The sequence below is a fragment of the Centropristis striata genome, chromosome 7, assembly GCF_030273125.1.
Source record: "Centropristis striata isolate RG_2023a ecotype Rhode Island chromosome 7, C.striata_1.0, whole genome shotgun sequence".
Lineage (NCBI taxonomy): Eukaryota > Metazoa > Chordata > Actinopteri > Perciformes > Serranidae > Centropristis > Centropristis striata.
This window is the reverse complement of record NC_081523.1, coordinates 15,667,679-15,686,287: the sequence shown is the minus strand read 5'-3', so window position 1 is coordinate 15,686,287 and position 18,609 is coordinate 15,667,679. Positions and strand designations below refer to the sequence as shown.

General features: G+C 40.5%; 1 protein-coding gene across 2 annotated transcripts in view; it reads left to right on the top strand.

The window, feature by feature from the left end:
* Positions 1-489: 489 nt before the first annotated feature.
* Positions 490-18,609, top strand: part of pdlim2 (PDZ and LIM domain 2 (mystique)) — a 43,103-nt gene continuing 24,983 nt past the window's right edge. The window contains exons 1-5 of one of the 2 annotated variants that reach the window (XM_059338037.1): positions 490-762; positions 10,068-10,197; positions 12,124-12,275; positions 16,266-16,335; positions 16,845-16,996. In XM_059338037.1, coding sequence (XP_059194020.1) covers positions 10,105-10,197; positions 12,124-12,275; positions 16,266-16,335; positions 16,845-16,996 — 467 coding nt within the window. In that variant the 5' untranslated portion in view covers positions 490-762; positions 10,068-10,104. The remainder of the gene's footprint in view (positions 763-10,067; positions 10,198-12,123; positions 12,276-16,265; positions 16,336-16,844; positions 16,997-18,609) is intronic. The other variant, XM_059338036.1, reaches the window with a different exon arrangement.

The following is an 18,609-nucleotide window of genomic DNA, read 5'->3' as shown; positions in this document are numbered from 1 at the left end:
GAAATAAAATAAAGGTAATATTAAGAAAATAAAATAGGAAACACCTTCATGAAAGATACAAAATTTAATTAAAGAATTCGAATTGATTAAAGCAAATAGTTATTGACGAATGCAGTTTTTTTGTTGCTTGTTTGTGCTTTACTGCAATTATCTGCTTTATTTATTTGATATAGACCAATTCTTAAATAATGAACAACTAATCAGCAACCTATTGACACCAGGTGAAAGCGATTGTCACATGGCCAGACAGGTATGCTACGTCACTATTGAAGTGACTCTGGTTGGAGCGCGTGTTGCACTGCACCGCGCGGTCAGCAGATGGCGCGCGGACACAAAACGCACCTCCAGTGTGTTTTCAAAATAAATGGCTCAATTATCTCTGCTGCACCCTCCCCTCTGATGCGACACGCCCCAGTTCTGCAGCCTGTGTCAAACCTTTTATTTTGGTAATAGCACATGGCACTCGCGAGCACATCCCAGCGATACCACTGCGCGCGCAGCCACAGGTGGTGCTTATGCGTGCAGCCTTAACATCTGAGACAACAAGAAGAGAGACTGAGAGAGACAAGGGACTACCAGCGCTTGAGCATCGCTTCAGTGCTCCAACACTGACGGAGGAAACTCATAAAGCTGCTTTCTGCTTTGTTTGGTCGCATTTTGGAGGCTGAGGTGAACTTGTTGGGTGTGTTCAGGGGTTTTTTCGAGGAGCGCGCGCCGATTTAACAGGTGGAGAAGGCACCTTAAATCATTGCACTCACCTTGGTAAGTAAACATGGCGTTATTTGTTTGGGGGCGCTGAGTTTGTGTCCTTTTCACATTTTTTCCCCGTATCTTATACCATAATTACATAGCATATTTCCTATTTGAAACCTATTTGTTACGTTTTATGGCAGCTGGCGTGATTTATTGTAGCTTTATTGTAGTCATGAAGCCTGAGAGACTAATTTCTGTTAATAAGAAGTGTGGAAACCTCACAGAAACCATTGAAGCCTTGCTAAAGCATGATTGATGCCCAAGTATGCGCAGTTTTAAGTGTACACTACCCACATATGAGCAGTTTTGGCTAATGATGCATGATATAAGTGGAATTTAAAAGTCAGTTTAACTGACACTGGTTTTCCAACACCCACTGTAGTCCTTTCACCCATCTGTATTCAGGAGAGCAGGGGAGGTTATTATATGCACATTAAGCAGTCAGTGTGATTTGTGGAGGGGCTGGACCAGGTGCAACCTCAGGAATCTTTTAGTTGGTATTTATGTCACATTAGTTGAACTGGTGAAGCTGCTTTCTTCTTTTCCCCCCTGTTGAACCAGCCTCTGTAGTTCAAGTTCAACACTGTATTTCCCTGTTTCTAGTGTCATGGCTTTCCCTCCTGTTCACCTAATCAAGGGTTCAGAAATAAATAGACCTGGCTGGGGAGCTCAGCAGGTGGGAAAGTACTTTGAGTTGTTCGTGTGTAATCCAGAACAGTCCCAATGAAACCTCATATTCCCCGAACCCCCCATCGCCTGCTGTTTGTGTACCTTCCCCATTGTGATTGTGCGTGGCTACCTTTCATGTGCATGCTCCACTTAACCTTCCTCTCACTTTATAGTGTGTTTGTTTCCTGGCGGCTTTCCTTTTTTTTGGAGACAGAGAGAGAGAACACTGTGCTGCTGCTCAGATAGGATAGTACCAAAAACAGACCACTGTAATTTTGGACAGAGCAAAGCGGTGGCTTTTCAAGAAAAAAGGGAAAACTCATTACCTTCTAACTCAGGGAACAACTTTGTTTGTTTTACAATTGCACTGAGGTTTGAACTGAAGCAAATAACATTTGAGACTTCTTTTTGAGTTTGGCTAAACACTACTGTTTACTTTTTATTTAGTTTAGTGCCTATAACAGGCAGCTTCTCTCTGCGATGTTTATGCAGGAAGTTAGTATTATCTGTTAAGTTAGCATGATGAAAGTGTTTTTTTTGGCATGTGGTTTTCAGTTTCAGCTGAAGCAGAGGCGTTGCACCATATTTCCCTTTTTTTCTTTCAAATTACATCCAATTTCGTAGAAACAACAGTTTGTGTGGCGATGTTTCTCACCAACGTGCCTCTCAATGCACCAAGGTGCACCGTTGCAACAGTGTATTTTAAGAGCGAGCATGTAATGAAAAAAGTGGTGGTTGGTGTGTCTTTTTTGTGAGGCGGGCTTAATGGTGCATGCAGAGGATGTGGTGAACTGGTTTGATTGCCAAGCAGCAGAGATTGGAGCCTGTTCAGTGTGAACAGAAGTAACATGATCTCCAGATGATGATGATGCAGAGCGAGATAAGTGGAGCCTCTACCACAGCGTCCTTGTCTTGTTACAAACCATGCTCTGCTACAGTGGACATAATCCAGTCCACTGTAGCAGAGCTGCAAAGTAGTGATAAGATGATGGTGGGCCTGGGTTATTAATTTAATTTATTATCAGCTAGAAATGTGCACTCAGCAGAGGGCAAATATCTTTTTAAAAAGGCATCATGTTTGAGTTATTTGGGCACACTGATCTGTTTATTGCAATTAAATCACAGCCAAATCAGTTTATTTTTGTTACATCCAGATGCAGGTCCTGGAGGTGGGTGATATAATTAATCCAGACAACATGGTGTTGGTTGTCACATGATTGTCCGACATATCTGGGACTTGCCTAACAGGTAAAAAGCAGCAATAGTGATTATTATTTTCCTGCGGTCCAACTTTTGAGCTTCCAAAATGAAAAGCAAGAGCTCCCATGATGCACTTGAGATACATAGGCCGAATGTGGCCTGCAGTAGACAAGGTAGGGCTTCTTTTTAGCTTAGCAGACTGCTGTAAATGCATCTGATGTGCAACTGAAGCAGTAGTTGATCACTTGTGGTCACTCCTGACTGGAGAAGTGAGGCGTCAGCAGTCAATGAAGACCTAAAACAATCAAGTCAAACAATTAAGAAAAACTATTTCTTCAGAAATGGTGAATCAACACAACCATGAGAGGTCCTTCAGCCCACAACCGTAACTGTGCATAAAGTATTGGGCTGATTGATCCTGTGGTATGAGAGCTTTGGACAAAGACGGACAGTTGTAACCACTCATGCAACCAAACAAATGATCTAATTACAATTCTGGCTTCCAACAAATATCAAAACATGATAGTAAAGATTAATCGATTACTGTGCCATTTTCCATTTCATAATAATTCTTGTTATATCTTATGTTATAAATCCAGCGTTCCCCTTTCCTTTACAGCGGTGTGCTTTTGCCTGTTTTTGCTGAGCTACTGACTGGAACTTCTTGAATGTAATTTACCCAAATGTTCAATATTTATCGCTATTGTCCTTTTTATTTTGACCTATTTTTGTTGTTTCAATTTATATTAATTTTTTCAAATTATTTATACATTTTTTCCATACACTTTTTTTTTGTTTTCAGTTGAAGTACAAAAAAGTCACTTCTTATCTTATATCTTCAAATTTAAGAAAATCCACTGTTAAAGAGACACCTTTTTTCAATAAAAACAGAACTAAAAGTTTAATAAAGTTCAATAAATGCATACTTTTCTTCAAAAAATAAGTAATTGTCCAGGAAAAAAAAATCCAGATCTAAATATTGACCAAAATAATCATGATATATATATATATTTTTTTTTGCCATAATCAAAAAGCCCTGGATGATGGCAATCTTAAAAGATATTCTTTTTTTTCCTGTACAACAGAAGTTAAGAATAATATTTCCTAGATGATGTTACAGCGTTAAAGTTACTCAGAAGTTTTCTCACTGAAAAGGGAGTAGCCCACAAAGATTACAGGTATGGCTCAGTGTATAATTATTTCTATTGCACATGATGTGCTATTATCAATACATAGAACGATGCAGAAACTAGTGAACCAACACCCTTTTTGACATCATTTGTTGTTGTTTAATATTTTTTCATCTCCCTAGTGACTGCAGCTATATCTGACCAAATGGGTGTGATTTGGAGAATTCCCAGAATGTTTTTTCGCTTCGTTCAGTCCAGGGAGAGGCTCCCTATTGCATTCCTTTCCTTTTAATTCAGTGGGTGTGTGTGTCCAGGTAGGTGCCGACCTGTCAGTGTAGTGCGTGACACACAGGGTAGAGTCAACAGCAGACCGTATCTCTGACGAGAGCTGTGGAAAGTTCACACTGGTGCCTGGCCACAAGCGAGAGACTTGACAAGTGTGATTCATACCAGGAATATTCCCCCTGCAGCAACAGCGGTTCATCTGAGAGAGTGTGCCTTCGCGCCAGAGTCTTCAGTTGGATGTACTGCGTCTGCTATGTTCATCAGCCATTCTTTGAGTATTAGCATTCTGGAGAGCTGCTGCTTGTTCATTTCAATCCAGTGGATTTTGGCCCCGAGTTCAAGCAGAGGGAAAACAGTCTGAGTTAAGAGCTCTAGTGATTCAGGGGAGGAGGTGAAGAGTTGATGTAGGTGGTCAGGTTTGACTGCCAGACCTTTTTATTATACAAAGGTTTAGTCAGCAATCTACTCTAATGCCCTTCAGTTTTCATGAATATTTGATATCCACCACAGTACATGTGGAAGCAACTTGTTTTTCCAAATGTTGCATTCCTTGCTGGATGAATGAGGTGTTAATTCTCAGGATTAGCTTTACCAAACACAATGACGGTAATGGCTTCCTGCAATGCACATATTTATTGGTTGGCCATTTCACTGTGCATGTTTAAGAAGCAGTGTATTCCCCTCTAGCCAATGCATTTTTTTCACTTTTCAATCATATAACCATCAACATGGTTGCCATCACTGTGTTGTGGCGACACGCTCACCAGACTTAATGACTCATAAGGTGTGAGTCATCATCATTTGTGCTACACACACAGTTTCAGACTCGTGTTAGCAGGTTTCACTCATTCCGACCAAACTAACCGTAACTGCTGTTATGGGTATGTTATGTTACGTAAATAAGCTAAATTGAAGATGGCACATCATTTAGTTGTTGTGTTTCTATGAGCCTCAGCCTAAATTCATCGCTTCTGACCACCAGGGACTACACTGAGGCTTGTAGTATGTGTCTTTTCACATTTCTAGTCAAAGACAAATAAAAAGTGAAGTAAACACAATGCAACATGTACATTTATGTGATATAAATTGTATTTTTTAAGTTCTGCCATACAGTTAGTATCATAATTAAAGAATAACTGAGGAACTGTTTCATTTCTATTAAATATGTTGAAGAACAAATAATAGCTTTACTACATTTTTGAAGAAATCAGTAAATGTTTCTAAATTTTGCCCCACTGGCGTCCTCTTGATAGATCTTTCAGTTTTCACCATGAGCACACAATCTATTATTGAAAACCTTTTGCAAATGAAACCCTCAAGGCTCTCTGCATGTTGGAGCAATGAGCCTCGAATCCAACATTTGAAAAAGCCTGTTCTTCCCTTTCATACCTCCACTATCTCTTTTGCCTGTAGGGACACTCGCTCATAGGTGTGACAAGAGCCAAAAGGCTTTTAACATTATAGAGTATATTAATGACAGGCTTAGATTGCCCCCCTGATAATGAAATGGTCCCGATGGAAACTGAAATACAGTCAGAGCCAAGTGAGTCTGAGCTCATTATGAGTTTGTTTACCGATTGAACTTCTCATCAATCCTGCCACTTCAAACAGGGCTTTATACGCAGAGTAGGAACACTGAAACTGGGCATTTTGAATAAAATAATCCAGATTTTTTTGGATAGTCTCACGCTGCTGATAGCTAAAACTTGGTGCCAATATTCAACATTCAGTGCCTTCACTTTGGTTCATCATGTGCTAGTTAAACCTGCAGTGCTTTTGTCTCCACCCTTTGGCAGTGAGAGGAATACCATTGTTTGCTTTTCAAATCTCATGACTTCTTCATGATGTTACAACATAAAAAATAAGTAACATTGAGGCCTGCCATCGACTTCCCTCTGAAGTACTAGCTTCAAACTTAATGCCAGTTTTTGTTTGCTGATTGGCAAAGTAAAACCGGAGGTAAGGTTAAAAACAATTATACCAACGTGGCATGGTGAACATTTTTTAAGCTGTATACAAGCAGAATGAAAATTGGGCAAAGAATAGCCCAAGAAAGAAAGGGTTTTTAAAATGTATGCTTGAACATGACGTCACCACATATCCCGTCTCCGGACTGCTCTCTTCAGGTCTTCCCAAGCAAACTAATTACTGACTAATCTATTAATCGAGTTATTGTTCCATTGCTGCAAAATGCTAGAAACAGCTCTCATAATACACTTAAACAGCCTTCTACAGCTCCAAATTTTATGTAAAATTAAATTGCCCCTTTTTTAAAGCAAACTGTATAAAGGATGTAAGATTAATTGCAGTACTTTGCAGTTGTCGACTACATTAGTTTTAGTTAGGTGTACCGATTGAACTTGAGTGTATAAGCCAAAGGATAAACCTGTCTAGGAAATTCGGATGCCGCCTCTTGTAATCTGTCAAACTAGACACTTTGCTGTTTGTTGGAATGTAGGAATGCAGGTAAGTCGTAAATGTGTCCTTTGTTTTAGTCGGAAGTGAGAGTATTTCACTACACCTATAGTACCAGTTTCCATTCTCCCCGTGCTGTGCAGCTGAACAGCGAGCCATAGAAATTACTTCATGACTAGAATTCTTCTCATTGTGTTGGGTGTGATGAATTGTCCTGCCGGATTGGCGTGGCTGCAAAAGCAGCGAGATGCCACCAGAACAGAATCCACCTTTTATGTGAATTGGCAGCGACTCAACGGTAGTTTTGTGTGATGCTGAGGTTTCATCGAATTGTGTTCAGCACTTTGTTTTATGCGAGCAGCAGTGCAGTGCAGTCTTAAAACCTCATCAGTGGCCAATTAAGCAGAGCCCATGAGTGTGCCAATTATCCTCACCACCACTAACTGTTGTTTTTCTTCTCCGCTGTTTGTCCGCTCCGCTGCATACTTTCACCATCCTTTCACTTTGACATTATCCTCCACTAGCGCTTTTATGATGCGAACAGTGAACGTTTACGCAGAGAATTAGCAGGGTGCTCGCTCAATAATGGCCGCTGTATAGGAGAAGCTGCAGAGGCTCATGGAACTAATTGACACCCCCAGAGGCTGGGAAACTTTGGGGCGGCTGCTCCCTGTCATTATCACAACTGCACTTATTTCTGGAGGCCACAGCAATTAAGAGACCCTAATGATGGTGAGCCCAGTAACCCTGCTAATTGGCCCAGACTGTTAATGACTTACTGGGTCTGCACTGCGTGTCCCAAACACTTGTGGAATGTCGAGCCGATGAAATGGGCCAGTGTTTGGAGGGATTTAGGGGAGTAGTAGTGTAGCTGTAGTGATGTCCTAGATCCACCTCACTTAGGTCTGTGATTTCCTGAAATGCTGCCCCGTATATCCTCTAGAAACTTTAATAACTCCTATTATCCAATGTTTGTAATCACTGACAGACTTATCACTGTATTTATAGACACTAAGTAAGATTAATCACATTCCAATGTTGCCCATAATATCTCTCTCTTCCTGTACTGTCTCGTATGCTTTGGGTCAACCTGAACTTTCAAGTATGATCGTGAACTTTGTGTTGAGTTCAGCAGATATTAGTCAGTCATTTCCTTGTTTTTGCACCAGCTGATATAGCTAAAGTTGGAATTACTTGACACAATCTAATCGGCTTAACGTTTTTATGCTTTTGTATGACTTTGCTTTTCTCTGACCTAAAGTATGGATTGCAACTTTATAAGTACTGGCAATGACTATTGTGATAACAAGACAAACATGATTCCACAAAAAGTTCGGACACTGTACAATTTTAATAAATACATTATGCATCAAATTCAGAATAAGTGTACAAAAATAGGTTCCCCATTTGAGCATTAGATGTCTTGTCTTTGTGGTTTATTCAAAGGGTTTTTATTGTTTTGTTTTTTATAGCATCAAAACTTTTTGAAAATCAGCGTTATACTGTAGATATAATACCAAAAAGTGCAGAATTAAAGTGCGGTTTGTCTTTATGATTTTGAAAACAAATCATGCATGCCATCGCGTTTCTCTCCAAAGCAACTATTAAGTGTAAGTTCTGCATTTAATTTCAGAGGTTGATGCAAGAAGCTTTGTTTGTGTTGTGAGTTATGCAATAGATGATTTAAAATCGTTTGGGGTGTAGACATTTTTGTTTTTTGAGAGAGGCAGTCTATACTTAAAACGGCTTATGTCATTGTCTGTGCGTGCACCTATATATTACTTGTAATGTCTTTCGCTAAAATAAATGCACGTTTTTGTCCATAACCAGTCACAGATGCAGCAGCTGCGTGTGTGTTTGCACTGTGCAGGTGTTGATGTGTTTATGAACCTGTCAGTGTTCATCCCATCATCACTGTACGCCACACAGCTCTGGTGTCTCCACACTCATGCCTGCAACAGACAGCTGCGAACAAAGTCTGAGCAAACTGGCAATTTAATCACAGGTTTTCCTTGAAGTCAGAGGGCATCATCAGCATAACCTTTTCAATGTTATAAAGAATGTTCTATTGGCCCAGAGTTTAAATTGTCTGGTTTCCCTTCCAAAGCAGTTAAAGGTTTATTGAGAATGCGTTTATTGCCAGCATCAGTGTCATGTTTTGTAATCCATCTGCTTTCCCGTCAGTACCTCGCTGATAGGAACGTTATCATCCTTGTCATGCTGTTTGTGTCAACAGTTTTCACACTGATAACTAGTGGAGAATTTGACACTGAGTGACTTGTTGACAGGAATTCCCAAATACATGCAGGTATTTTGTCAAGGAGCAGTAGCCAATGATCCTTGCCAGGTAAATAGAGAGAGCCTTGCTTTTGGCACACGGTATTCACTCACTTTTGTCTACACAGATGAGCTCTTGCAGAAGTTTTCACCTACTGCTGCAGAAAACCTTTAAACCTCAGACAGTAGTGCACAACACGATGTCATCACCAATTGTGATTTTGCAATGCATAACAGTTTGAAATCTCAATCCTCACCGGTAATTAAAGGTGTACTTCTGAGGGATCTTGTTTGTGTGTTTATTTTCATGTAGCTATGAGGATTTATGAGGGATTAAAGTATTTAACAAATGTTTAACAAAATCAAATCCACTGCCTGATTCTGATCCATGCACTTCTTGTCAAATGCAGGGAACATCACCTCACAGTCTGTTAGCTGATGAATCAACACAGCCCTGGTTCTGGCTCATGATTGTCAGTGCTGACTGTCAACCCAAAATATATTGTCCAGATGAAATTCTATGTCCCACATGGGAAAACAAAAAGGATGATGTTACACGAAGATGTGTTGTTTGCATTAATGTCTTTCCAGAAAACTCCATCTACAAGAGAACAATGAAAACCCATTGCATGGCTTCACTATACATTGGCGTCTCACATGATTTGATTTTAAACACTTGATTTACATTTTCAGATTTACAAATTCATAACAGACTTTGTGGAAAGCAAAAATATATAAATATTCATTTGTGCAAACCTTAACCATACAGAAATAAAATCTACACTAAGGGACACCAGATTTACAGAACAATTGAATTGTTAAGACCGTTTTATATTTATATAGTATATAGCCCATTTTTATAAACAAGTCTCAAAGGGCTACCATGCTTTATGTCAGATATAATATTACACCGCGATATACTGTATACATATACGTTAAACACAACAAAACATTCAGGCTTCTCATGTGCTTGCACGACTTTTTGTTTGCGTTTGTTTCCCCTATCCCGAAACAGCATTTGGATTTAATGAAACTCTTTGGGTTTTCAGGCACTTTAGCAATGTTAGTCATGTGTCTTTGGTTTCAGATTCTTCCAATTCCTATTTGATGTGGTTAAACAATTCATGTCAAGGGGACTTAGGCCAGTGGAAGTGAAGTGTTGCTGGAGATGAAAGGCGGCTTATGCAAATGTCCACTGTCTTCACCTGTTGATCTAATATTAAGTCTGGCTAGCAGAAAACACGTGACTCTGATGAAAACATTCAGCCGTGCACAAGTTGAAGTCCCACATGTTGCCCACGATCAATCTCATGCTTGCTGTTTCTCTGTTTTTTTCAGGGTTTTGACAAGAAGTGTGTGCTGACCTGATCACTAAATGGCGCTGACGGTGAACCTTATCGGTCCTTCGCCATGGGGCTTCAGAATATTTGGAGGAAGGGACTTCAAGAAGGCCATAACTGTATCAAAGGTACTCGTCGACAGCCACCCTGTTGCTGAACCTTGTCACACCTTATCAAACCATATCCTCTGTTTTTGTCAAAACACAGCCTGTAATGGCATGTCATGCAAAGTCAACTTCCTCCTCACTACGTCTCTTTTCTTGTCTTTGTTTGTGTCCGCGGGCTGCTTCGTACCTATTTCCTTGACTACTGAACCCGTTAGAATAGAATGGAAGTAGATTACATTAGAAGGAAACCACTGATTACAGTTACAGTGGAAGTTGAGGTGGGAGGTGAGGGGTTCCTGGTCCCACAGTACAGTCTGTGAGTGTGGGTTTGTTTCTTTTCGAACTCGCATGCATTACCACGTGCATTCCCAGTCACTGGAAAAAAAGAAAAGATGATGGAATAAAGTTGGAAATGTTACCGCTGTGAGCAGACGGCGCACAGTAAACACCACCAGGAAACCTTCTGCATGCCAGAGACACCCAGTTCTGCCCACTGCATTTTCTGGTGCTACATCACCACCTCAGACTGTTTTTTCCCCAGCGAGACTTCCCCAGTAGCTCTTTAGACCATAAAGGATAAATTATGGCAAAACTGTGGCAGGGTACCAAAGATTCACACAGACTTTGACTTCAAAAGCATTTATTGTTTGCCCTCTCTTGACAACTTATGCTAGAAAAACAAGTCCTGTCATGAACAAGTCTGCTTAAAATCTGATTTAGTTGCTGCTCACCAGTAAACAACACCAGCATGTTTGCTTGTCTCAAATATCAAACGTGTTCTCTGAAGTGATCTTGCTGTGAAGGGGATCCTGCTGAGAAAAAACTTCATCACTGAAACTGGTTTGCAAAGTCCAGTTTTAGAAATGGCTTGTCTCACACCGTGGTCACCCCCACCCCCACCCCACAGTAAAGAAACCTCAGGGTTGGACCATCTGAAGTGGTTCGCATTTGGCACAGAGTCGACATGGATGCCCTCTTTTATTCCTGTTGGCCTGAAAGATAGCTTGCCCCCATTTTACATTTTGCACCAACGCTGGAAAAGAACCCCCAACTGCCCTTAGTTTATGTGAAACCAGGCGTGTCCTGATCAAAAAAGGCACGCACTATTGTGGGTCACCACAGCAACGCTTAATTGCCTCTCGAGTGGGCCCACAGACATGGCACCTCTGCCCTTTTGCTTGGCTAAACTGACAAACAGCCTGTTGACTGGCACTCTCTTTGCATCCATTTTTCCTCTAGAGATGTAAGAACGACTCTTTGATCCTCTCTGATTGGCTCTTTATTTGTTTTGTTTTTGCATTCTTTGTTTTATTGCCTCTCTCTGTTTTTAATTGCAAGGCGAGCACTGTTTGTGGCAAATGTCATATTTCTCTCAAGTTTTTAGGCAGCATCAGCCTTCTCATTTCGCCTTTTTGTTTTAGCGAGCCTGTGTGTTTGGGTGTGTATGCCCTGGACACAGGAACTGAGCAGAATGCGGTGGCTTGGACGTTGTGTTTCGGCCCATTAGTGTGGAATTCCTTCTGATGTGGTGGTATAGCATTGGCTTTGACATGCGGTGAGGCTGGTTGCAAAGGTCAGACCCAGTCAAACCATCAAGTAGTGTCACACTAATGACTTCTCCCCGAGGGTGTCATGAATCTGTCCGCTGTTGACCGTCACTGCCTCGTTCCATGTGTGTGAACGCTATGGCGTCTATTGGTATTTACTACGAGAGTTATGAGTTGTAGTGAGAGACAGTTGTATTTAGAGTGTGACAAAAGTGTGTGACAAAACTGGTCGACACCTTTTCTCTTGTACTCATTTGTTAATTCTGAATGTCAGCCATTGACAAATTGTCCATACAGCCTTGAGATGCACAGCTGTCTATGCTTGCCAGATGGATGGCATCCATAAAGTGTTCAGAGCAGGACCTGGGGCCTAACTGGAGCTCATTCTTCTGTTCAACAGGTCAACGGGGGCAGCAAGGCAGAGCAGGCAAACCTGCAACCCGGTGACATTATCATGGAGATCAACGGTGAAAACACGACCGACATGCTGAACGTGGAGGCCCAGAACAAGATCAAGAACTCAAAGACTCAGTTGAAGTTGGTGGTGGACAGGTACGCTGACATGCAGATCTGACACTTTTGCAGTTTGTGAACAATGATGACATACTGTGCGCACACATGTTGGCAATGGAAGTGTTGCAGTACAATAGTCTGTCAAGCTATGCAAATTGACTTTGATAAATGATGACTGACTTCGAGATCAGTGTGCTATAAGTTAGTGGGCAGAATTGTTTAGCAAGTCCATCAATATATTAATTCACAAGATAAGTGTGTAGAGGAAACTATCCTGTAACACACCAGTGAGAAATTATGAGAATAAAAGTCACTAGATGCTTAGAACTATGTAGTCTGTGGTCATGCACAGAACATCAAATGCCATGAAAAAGACTCAGTTATTCGTTTTTAAAATGTATGCTACAAACATCAACATGGTTACTCTTTAAAGCAAAACACATGTTTCTCTGAAAGAATCAGCTTTTGGAATATCCATTCTGTCAACCAAACATGCGACAACCAGACATTTTGATGCTGGGGAGGGTTTTAATTCTATGTGCATCCATATTTTTGATGACGTCTGCTCCAAAAGAGTCCATAAAAACAAAAATACATGGCAAATACAGTGCCATGCAATCTTCTGCAGCATAGTTTTCCATATGAATATCCCTAATTGTCTGTGTTTGTGCCAAAACCACAGTTCCCGCCGCTTCCATATTTCTTTGCACTGTTTTGAACTGTGTCATGCAGGCACTGTACAAACAAAAACAAGTGATTGTAATCAGGGGAAATGCCAGCATGTACGAGGACCACAGTGTTCCCTTCCCCGGTCGTTCTTAATGAACCCTGTTTTGAGATTTGCCAAGACCTTGTTTGGATGACGGAGAGTTGGCTACTAAAAATGTTTTCATTTGAGCCAGGACTGCTCTTGGCTGGCATTTTGATTAAAGGTCCTCCCTAAATCCTCATTTCTTGTCACTGTTGCCCCCCGTCACTCTCTTTCCCAGTCTCTTCTCACACACACACACACACACACACACACACACACACACACACACACACACACACACACACACACACACACACACACACACACACACACACACACACACACACACACACACACTCTCACACACTCTCTCTCTCACGCACGTGTGCTTTCACATACTTCCTCCTTGGATGTCCTACGTCCATGTGAGAGAATTTTTCCCCACTGACCTCATGTCTCCCACCAAGCCAGAAACAACACCATTTCTTCTTGCCTGCCCAGGACAATGCCACTATGTAGTTCTGCCAGTACCTTTAATCCCACTCTAACTGTCAGCAGTTTTCAGGACCAAGACTGTTACGCACCTCACGGCTCCTGTCTTAATTCCACTCATCCAGCCTATGACCTATTGGAATTATATTCAAACAAGCCCTCAGGGGTCTGTAATAGAGTAGCAAAATCTGTGAAGTTTGATTTGTTCTTTGCTTAGTTTAGAGCGCTCCCATTTTCCACCCCAACATCTGGTTGGCAGTTTCATTCTCATGAAACCGGCAGCAATGTGGGTACTGGCGATCATCACTCAGATGGTGTTGCCCACTGGAAGAAGCTGGCATCGGCTCATCCTGAGAATGTTTGAGGCGTGTCTGCTGCTATATACAGAGGCAGTGGTTTATTGTTGGTGCATCCAACGACGTGTTCATCCCAGACTTTTGCTAACTGGGTTTATTTTTACATAACAAAGCAGCCACACCATCAGTGTCTTGTCATTGACCCCGAAAAAAATTTTAGTCTGGCTTTGTTCGCAGCTTCTTGTTTGGACTTCATTGTTCATTGATGCCTTGTGGATGATGTCACGTTGACCAAAGCATTTGTCACTCTGTGATCCTGTTTCTCTCTCTAATGGAGCTGTCTATCATAACAACTCATGGGTATATGTTTACCCTCTTTGATACAGAAATACTATGCATGCATGTACTCCTATGTGTGTGCATCCAGCAGCTAGCATTAATCATTGTCATTTGATCTTCAAAGGTTGGGAACACTAACTGTAAAAGTAAGTTTTAAAAAAATAAGTAAGAAACACTTTTTGGTGCTGGTCAAAACATGTCGTAGCAGAGTACCACAAGAGTTGGACTAAAACATTTGGTCATGGATTCATAGTTTTGTTGACTTATTCTTTAAAGGTTCTGTTCACAATAATAAGAATATTAAACTGTAAAGGATTATTTACTATGTAAAGGTATAACAGAGTTGGTAAAGGTATAGGAGATTAATGGCACCCTGACCAGAGAATGAAGTCACAATCCCTCCATGTGTGTTTTCATCCAAATTATGGTAGCCGAACATGCATGCGAGTACCCAGTGCAGTAAAAGGTAATGCCAAGGGGCGTCCATATGCCTCCTTATGTGACGAGTTGAGAATGTGATCCATGTGGAGGCAGTCAGTCTCAGACTCTGAACCATAGATATGTTCTGAATGTCAAGTTCAGCAACTTTTAATCAGGAAGTTCCAGATTTTGTAATCAAAAAATTAAACCCATTTTATTCAGGTTGAATTCTTGTTTCTCTGCTTGTGTTTGAACACTTGTGAACTTTGGCCTATTTTGTCAAATGAAAAACAGGAAATTGTGGAGAATATGATGATTTTTTTAAAAGTATTGAATAAATAACTTTATTACATTTTTTATACCTGTGCTGGTATGAGTTTTGGTCATGTTGCCAGACAATATCAAGGCCTATAAAGCAGTGGCTTGCCTTGTCCTAAACACTGGCCACAGCTTGACACAAAGTATGCATCTTTTGTTTCTTCTGGATTTGAATCATCTTGAACTCTGGTCAGTATCATGTTTTTTTAATATTTCAGTTCCCAGAATGGTGAGTAAATCTTAAAGTGCACATGTCTGAAGAATCTGCCTTGGGCAGGTTAACTCCAGGTCTGCTTGATGACAGCAGTGCACAGCTTGTATCAGCAAAGAGTATCATTTGCTGATTTATGTCATGTTTGGTGGTATAAAGTCACAGTCAGCATTTTTACTAGAAGCAAATTCTTCTTCTGTAATGGACACCTGTAACCAGAGATCATCGGTTACTGACTAGACACTGATCTGATCACTGAACCAAAATTAATCTAATGGTCTTAAGTCTACATCCTCTGGTGCTGTGATGTACGTGGTAGAAAGTGGAAGTTTAAAGAACAAGGTGAGCCTTTTTCAACTGTGCAGTTTCTAATTCAAAGCAATGAGTTTTTCAGACCTGCCACATTAATATCTCTCCTATGGGAAGAAATGTCTTACGGCTGCTGTATCAGTTTTCGTCTTTTTGCCATCTCTCTCTTGTACGCAGTATGTGAAGCTCAGGCCACGAGAGGTGTGTTTCTGGGTGATTTACCACAGGCATCCAGGCTTTCCTGTGTGCCTCATTACCCCGGGCTCAACCAAAAGCCAGTCAGCCTCTGGCCCTGAAGCTGGGGGGGGGGCACTGTGTGTTTGCATTGGCGCATTTACCCATATTTTCCCCCTCCAAATTCAGTGATGGAATTGCTTACAGAATGTGTTTTCTATTTAAGAAAGTAAAACAAAAGTGACTAGTTGGAAAGAGGGGATCCATTGGGGGATTTTTTTTCAAAAGGGGGACAGAGTCTGCAGTACTCGTCTCTTCTGCAGTAATCTATAGGAATCATGGGAACATAATGATGGATTCATGCCAGGACATTATTAAGGGATGTCAAAAATTATGTTTTTGTTTGCACTTCAAAAGAAGTTCACTTAGACCTATAGCTCATAGAAAATTTATTATTTTTTCTCCACTCATTATTTTTCTTAAAGTTCTCTAACATTATGTTGCCTACTTTTGAGTGCATCGACTCGTCCAGAATGTCATTTCAACCACTTTGACATACTTTGCTTATTTATTTAACATGAACTTCCTTATTGCCTTTTTTTGTGTGACGAGATTAGACTTTTTTCCACATGCTACATAGATGGAGAATTCATTTTAGGGTATGCTGATATCATCAGTGTTGACAGCCCGTTGATCTCTGTGGTTTTATGTCTCTTCAGACCTGGACCTCCCAGCCCTGGACAGACCAACGGCATCAGCAGCCCTGAGCAGTTCACCGGACGCTTCCAGGTCAGTGCAGCAGCTTCACGGGAGCTTTAATCCGTCTACGGTTTGTCTTGATTACTGAACATCAAGTGGCAAATTAATGTCCAGTACAGTATTCTCCATATATTTGTGATCCAAGACATTTCTCAGTGCCTGTTTTGTTTGGATGATGTGTTGTTTTGACTACTTATTCCTTATTCCGCTGCATTTCTAATAATGCATGCATGACACATCTGTTAAGTACATATCTGCTCGTTTCTCTTTCCTCAAGATGGAAGCATCAAGACATTGCATTGATTTAGTGCTTCAGTTTGTGTGTTTTATTGAGATCTTAATAAGTCTCAAGGCACCACCTGCAGTAAATACAACACTTAATTCTGTGTATTTGTGTGTGTTGACATTCCCACAGGTGTCCATTTATACCTCTCACTTAATCCTTTCACTGCTTGTATGGCAACAATTCAGTAGTAAAGATCAAGTTACGTTCAGCAGACGCTAAAGCAATAACATTCTTCTGGTGTGATGTTTTGTAGGAGGCAGTAATAGTGAGTAGAGATGAGAATCAGAACTACAGAGAGTACACCATCTCCAGCCCTGCGTCGCTGTCCCCCGGACCTTATTCACCAGATCCTTTTCCCAGCCCTGACGGGAAGAGGGAAAGGCTGACACCGACCTCCAACAAGAGGTAACTCACTTGACCTGCTGTAGAGGGAATCACCATTGAAATGTTAAAAGCATGTAGATTTAATATGGGTTTTATTGGATATGTGATTTAAATCAGTCACACTAATTGGCTGCAATGCATAGTTGATGACAAGAAGGTTTTTGAGGCAGATGTCACCTGCTTCCTGTAATGGAGTATCCAGTCTGAGCTGGTTGAGCCCAACCAAATAGGATTCTAGAGGACCAATACCAATTTTAGAGGTAAATGGTAAATGAAAGAAAAAGTTTTTCTATGTGGATTGTGCATCAATTTTGCACGGATATGACTCTGCAAAGGTACTCAGAGGGCTTCTTTTCTTAAACATATAACTTTATTAAAGAATCTCTTTCAATATTATACATTATACATACAATGTATTGCATCGTCAAGCAATTATGGAAATGAAAACTACAAAAATAAATAATAAATTATATGCCAAACACCATTTCTAAATCCCCCAACCATCATTTTCTCTATTATATGTTCTGTAAGTTTTCATATTGACTCAAATCTGAAAACGTATACGCTGATATAAATGGATACTGCTATAGCTTTTATATGAATCAGTCAGACTGCAGAATTTTCATGTAACCCTTGTGTTGTCTTAACTTTCTGTATACACCACTTGTCCTAAAGTTTAAAAATGACCCATCTTCACTAAAACCCTAAAATAAAGCAGCTTAATTGAATTTTAAACCCCAAATTTGTTTTTCATGAAGAAACAAACTTTGTGAACATCAAGGTTTTTCCTCTTACAGTGCAAAGGAAAAAAATGCGCTGATTAAATTAAATGGATTTAATCAGTAGTTTGGATCAAATGAATAGTTTTTATTACAACACACCTGTCAGTAGGGGTTTATTTTAATTATTTTTATTGCTAAAGGTACTGCATAGGCGTAAACATAATTTTTTAGCAACTGTGCATGCATACGTACATGCTTGGTTGTTATGGTTTCTGTGGTATGAAAATGATTTTATAGCTGCTGGGTCAAAAATGACCCCAAAGACAAGATTTGTACCCCGTTGGTGTACACTTTTCATGGAAATATGAATAAAGACAATGTTTTACTTTTTCTCATGTTGGTGTCATTCTAGGACAAGTCATCACATTTCAGGTTGAAAAAAGATCATCAAGGGGGTTTTCTGTCCTGTTAAACATAGTAGCGGGTTATTTTTGACACCTAAGACAACACCAGGGTAAAAAAAATATTTAAAAAAGCATTAGTGAAACTTAAATACTGGCATGGTATTTGGAGTTGTTGGACAGATACTGAACCCCCAGCCACTCCTGCATTGTTACTGTGCTTACCAATGTTGTAACAAAAGCAAAGGATTACAATGTCTGAAGTCACACACAGGTGATCTGGTTACTTGTACATTATGGTTTGGACAGTCATCCTTTCAGTATGCAGGGTCTAAGATAAAGTCTTAGGGCCTTTAAAGCTCAACAATTCAGAAGGACAGTTGAGTCTTTTTTTCAGAAACCTGTCCATTCACTGCTTCAATAGGCTTATATTGGGACAAAAGGTTGCAACAAGTGCTCTCTTGACTCCACAACAGGCCCAGAGTCAATAGGTACGGGAATAACAGACAGA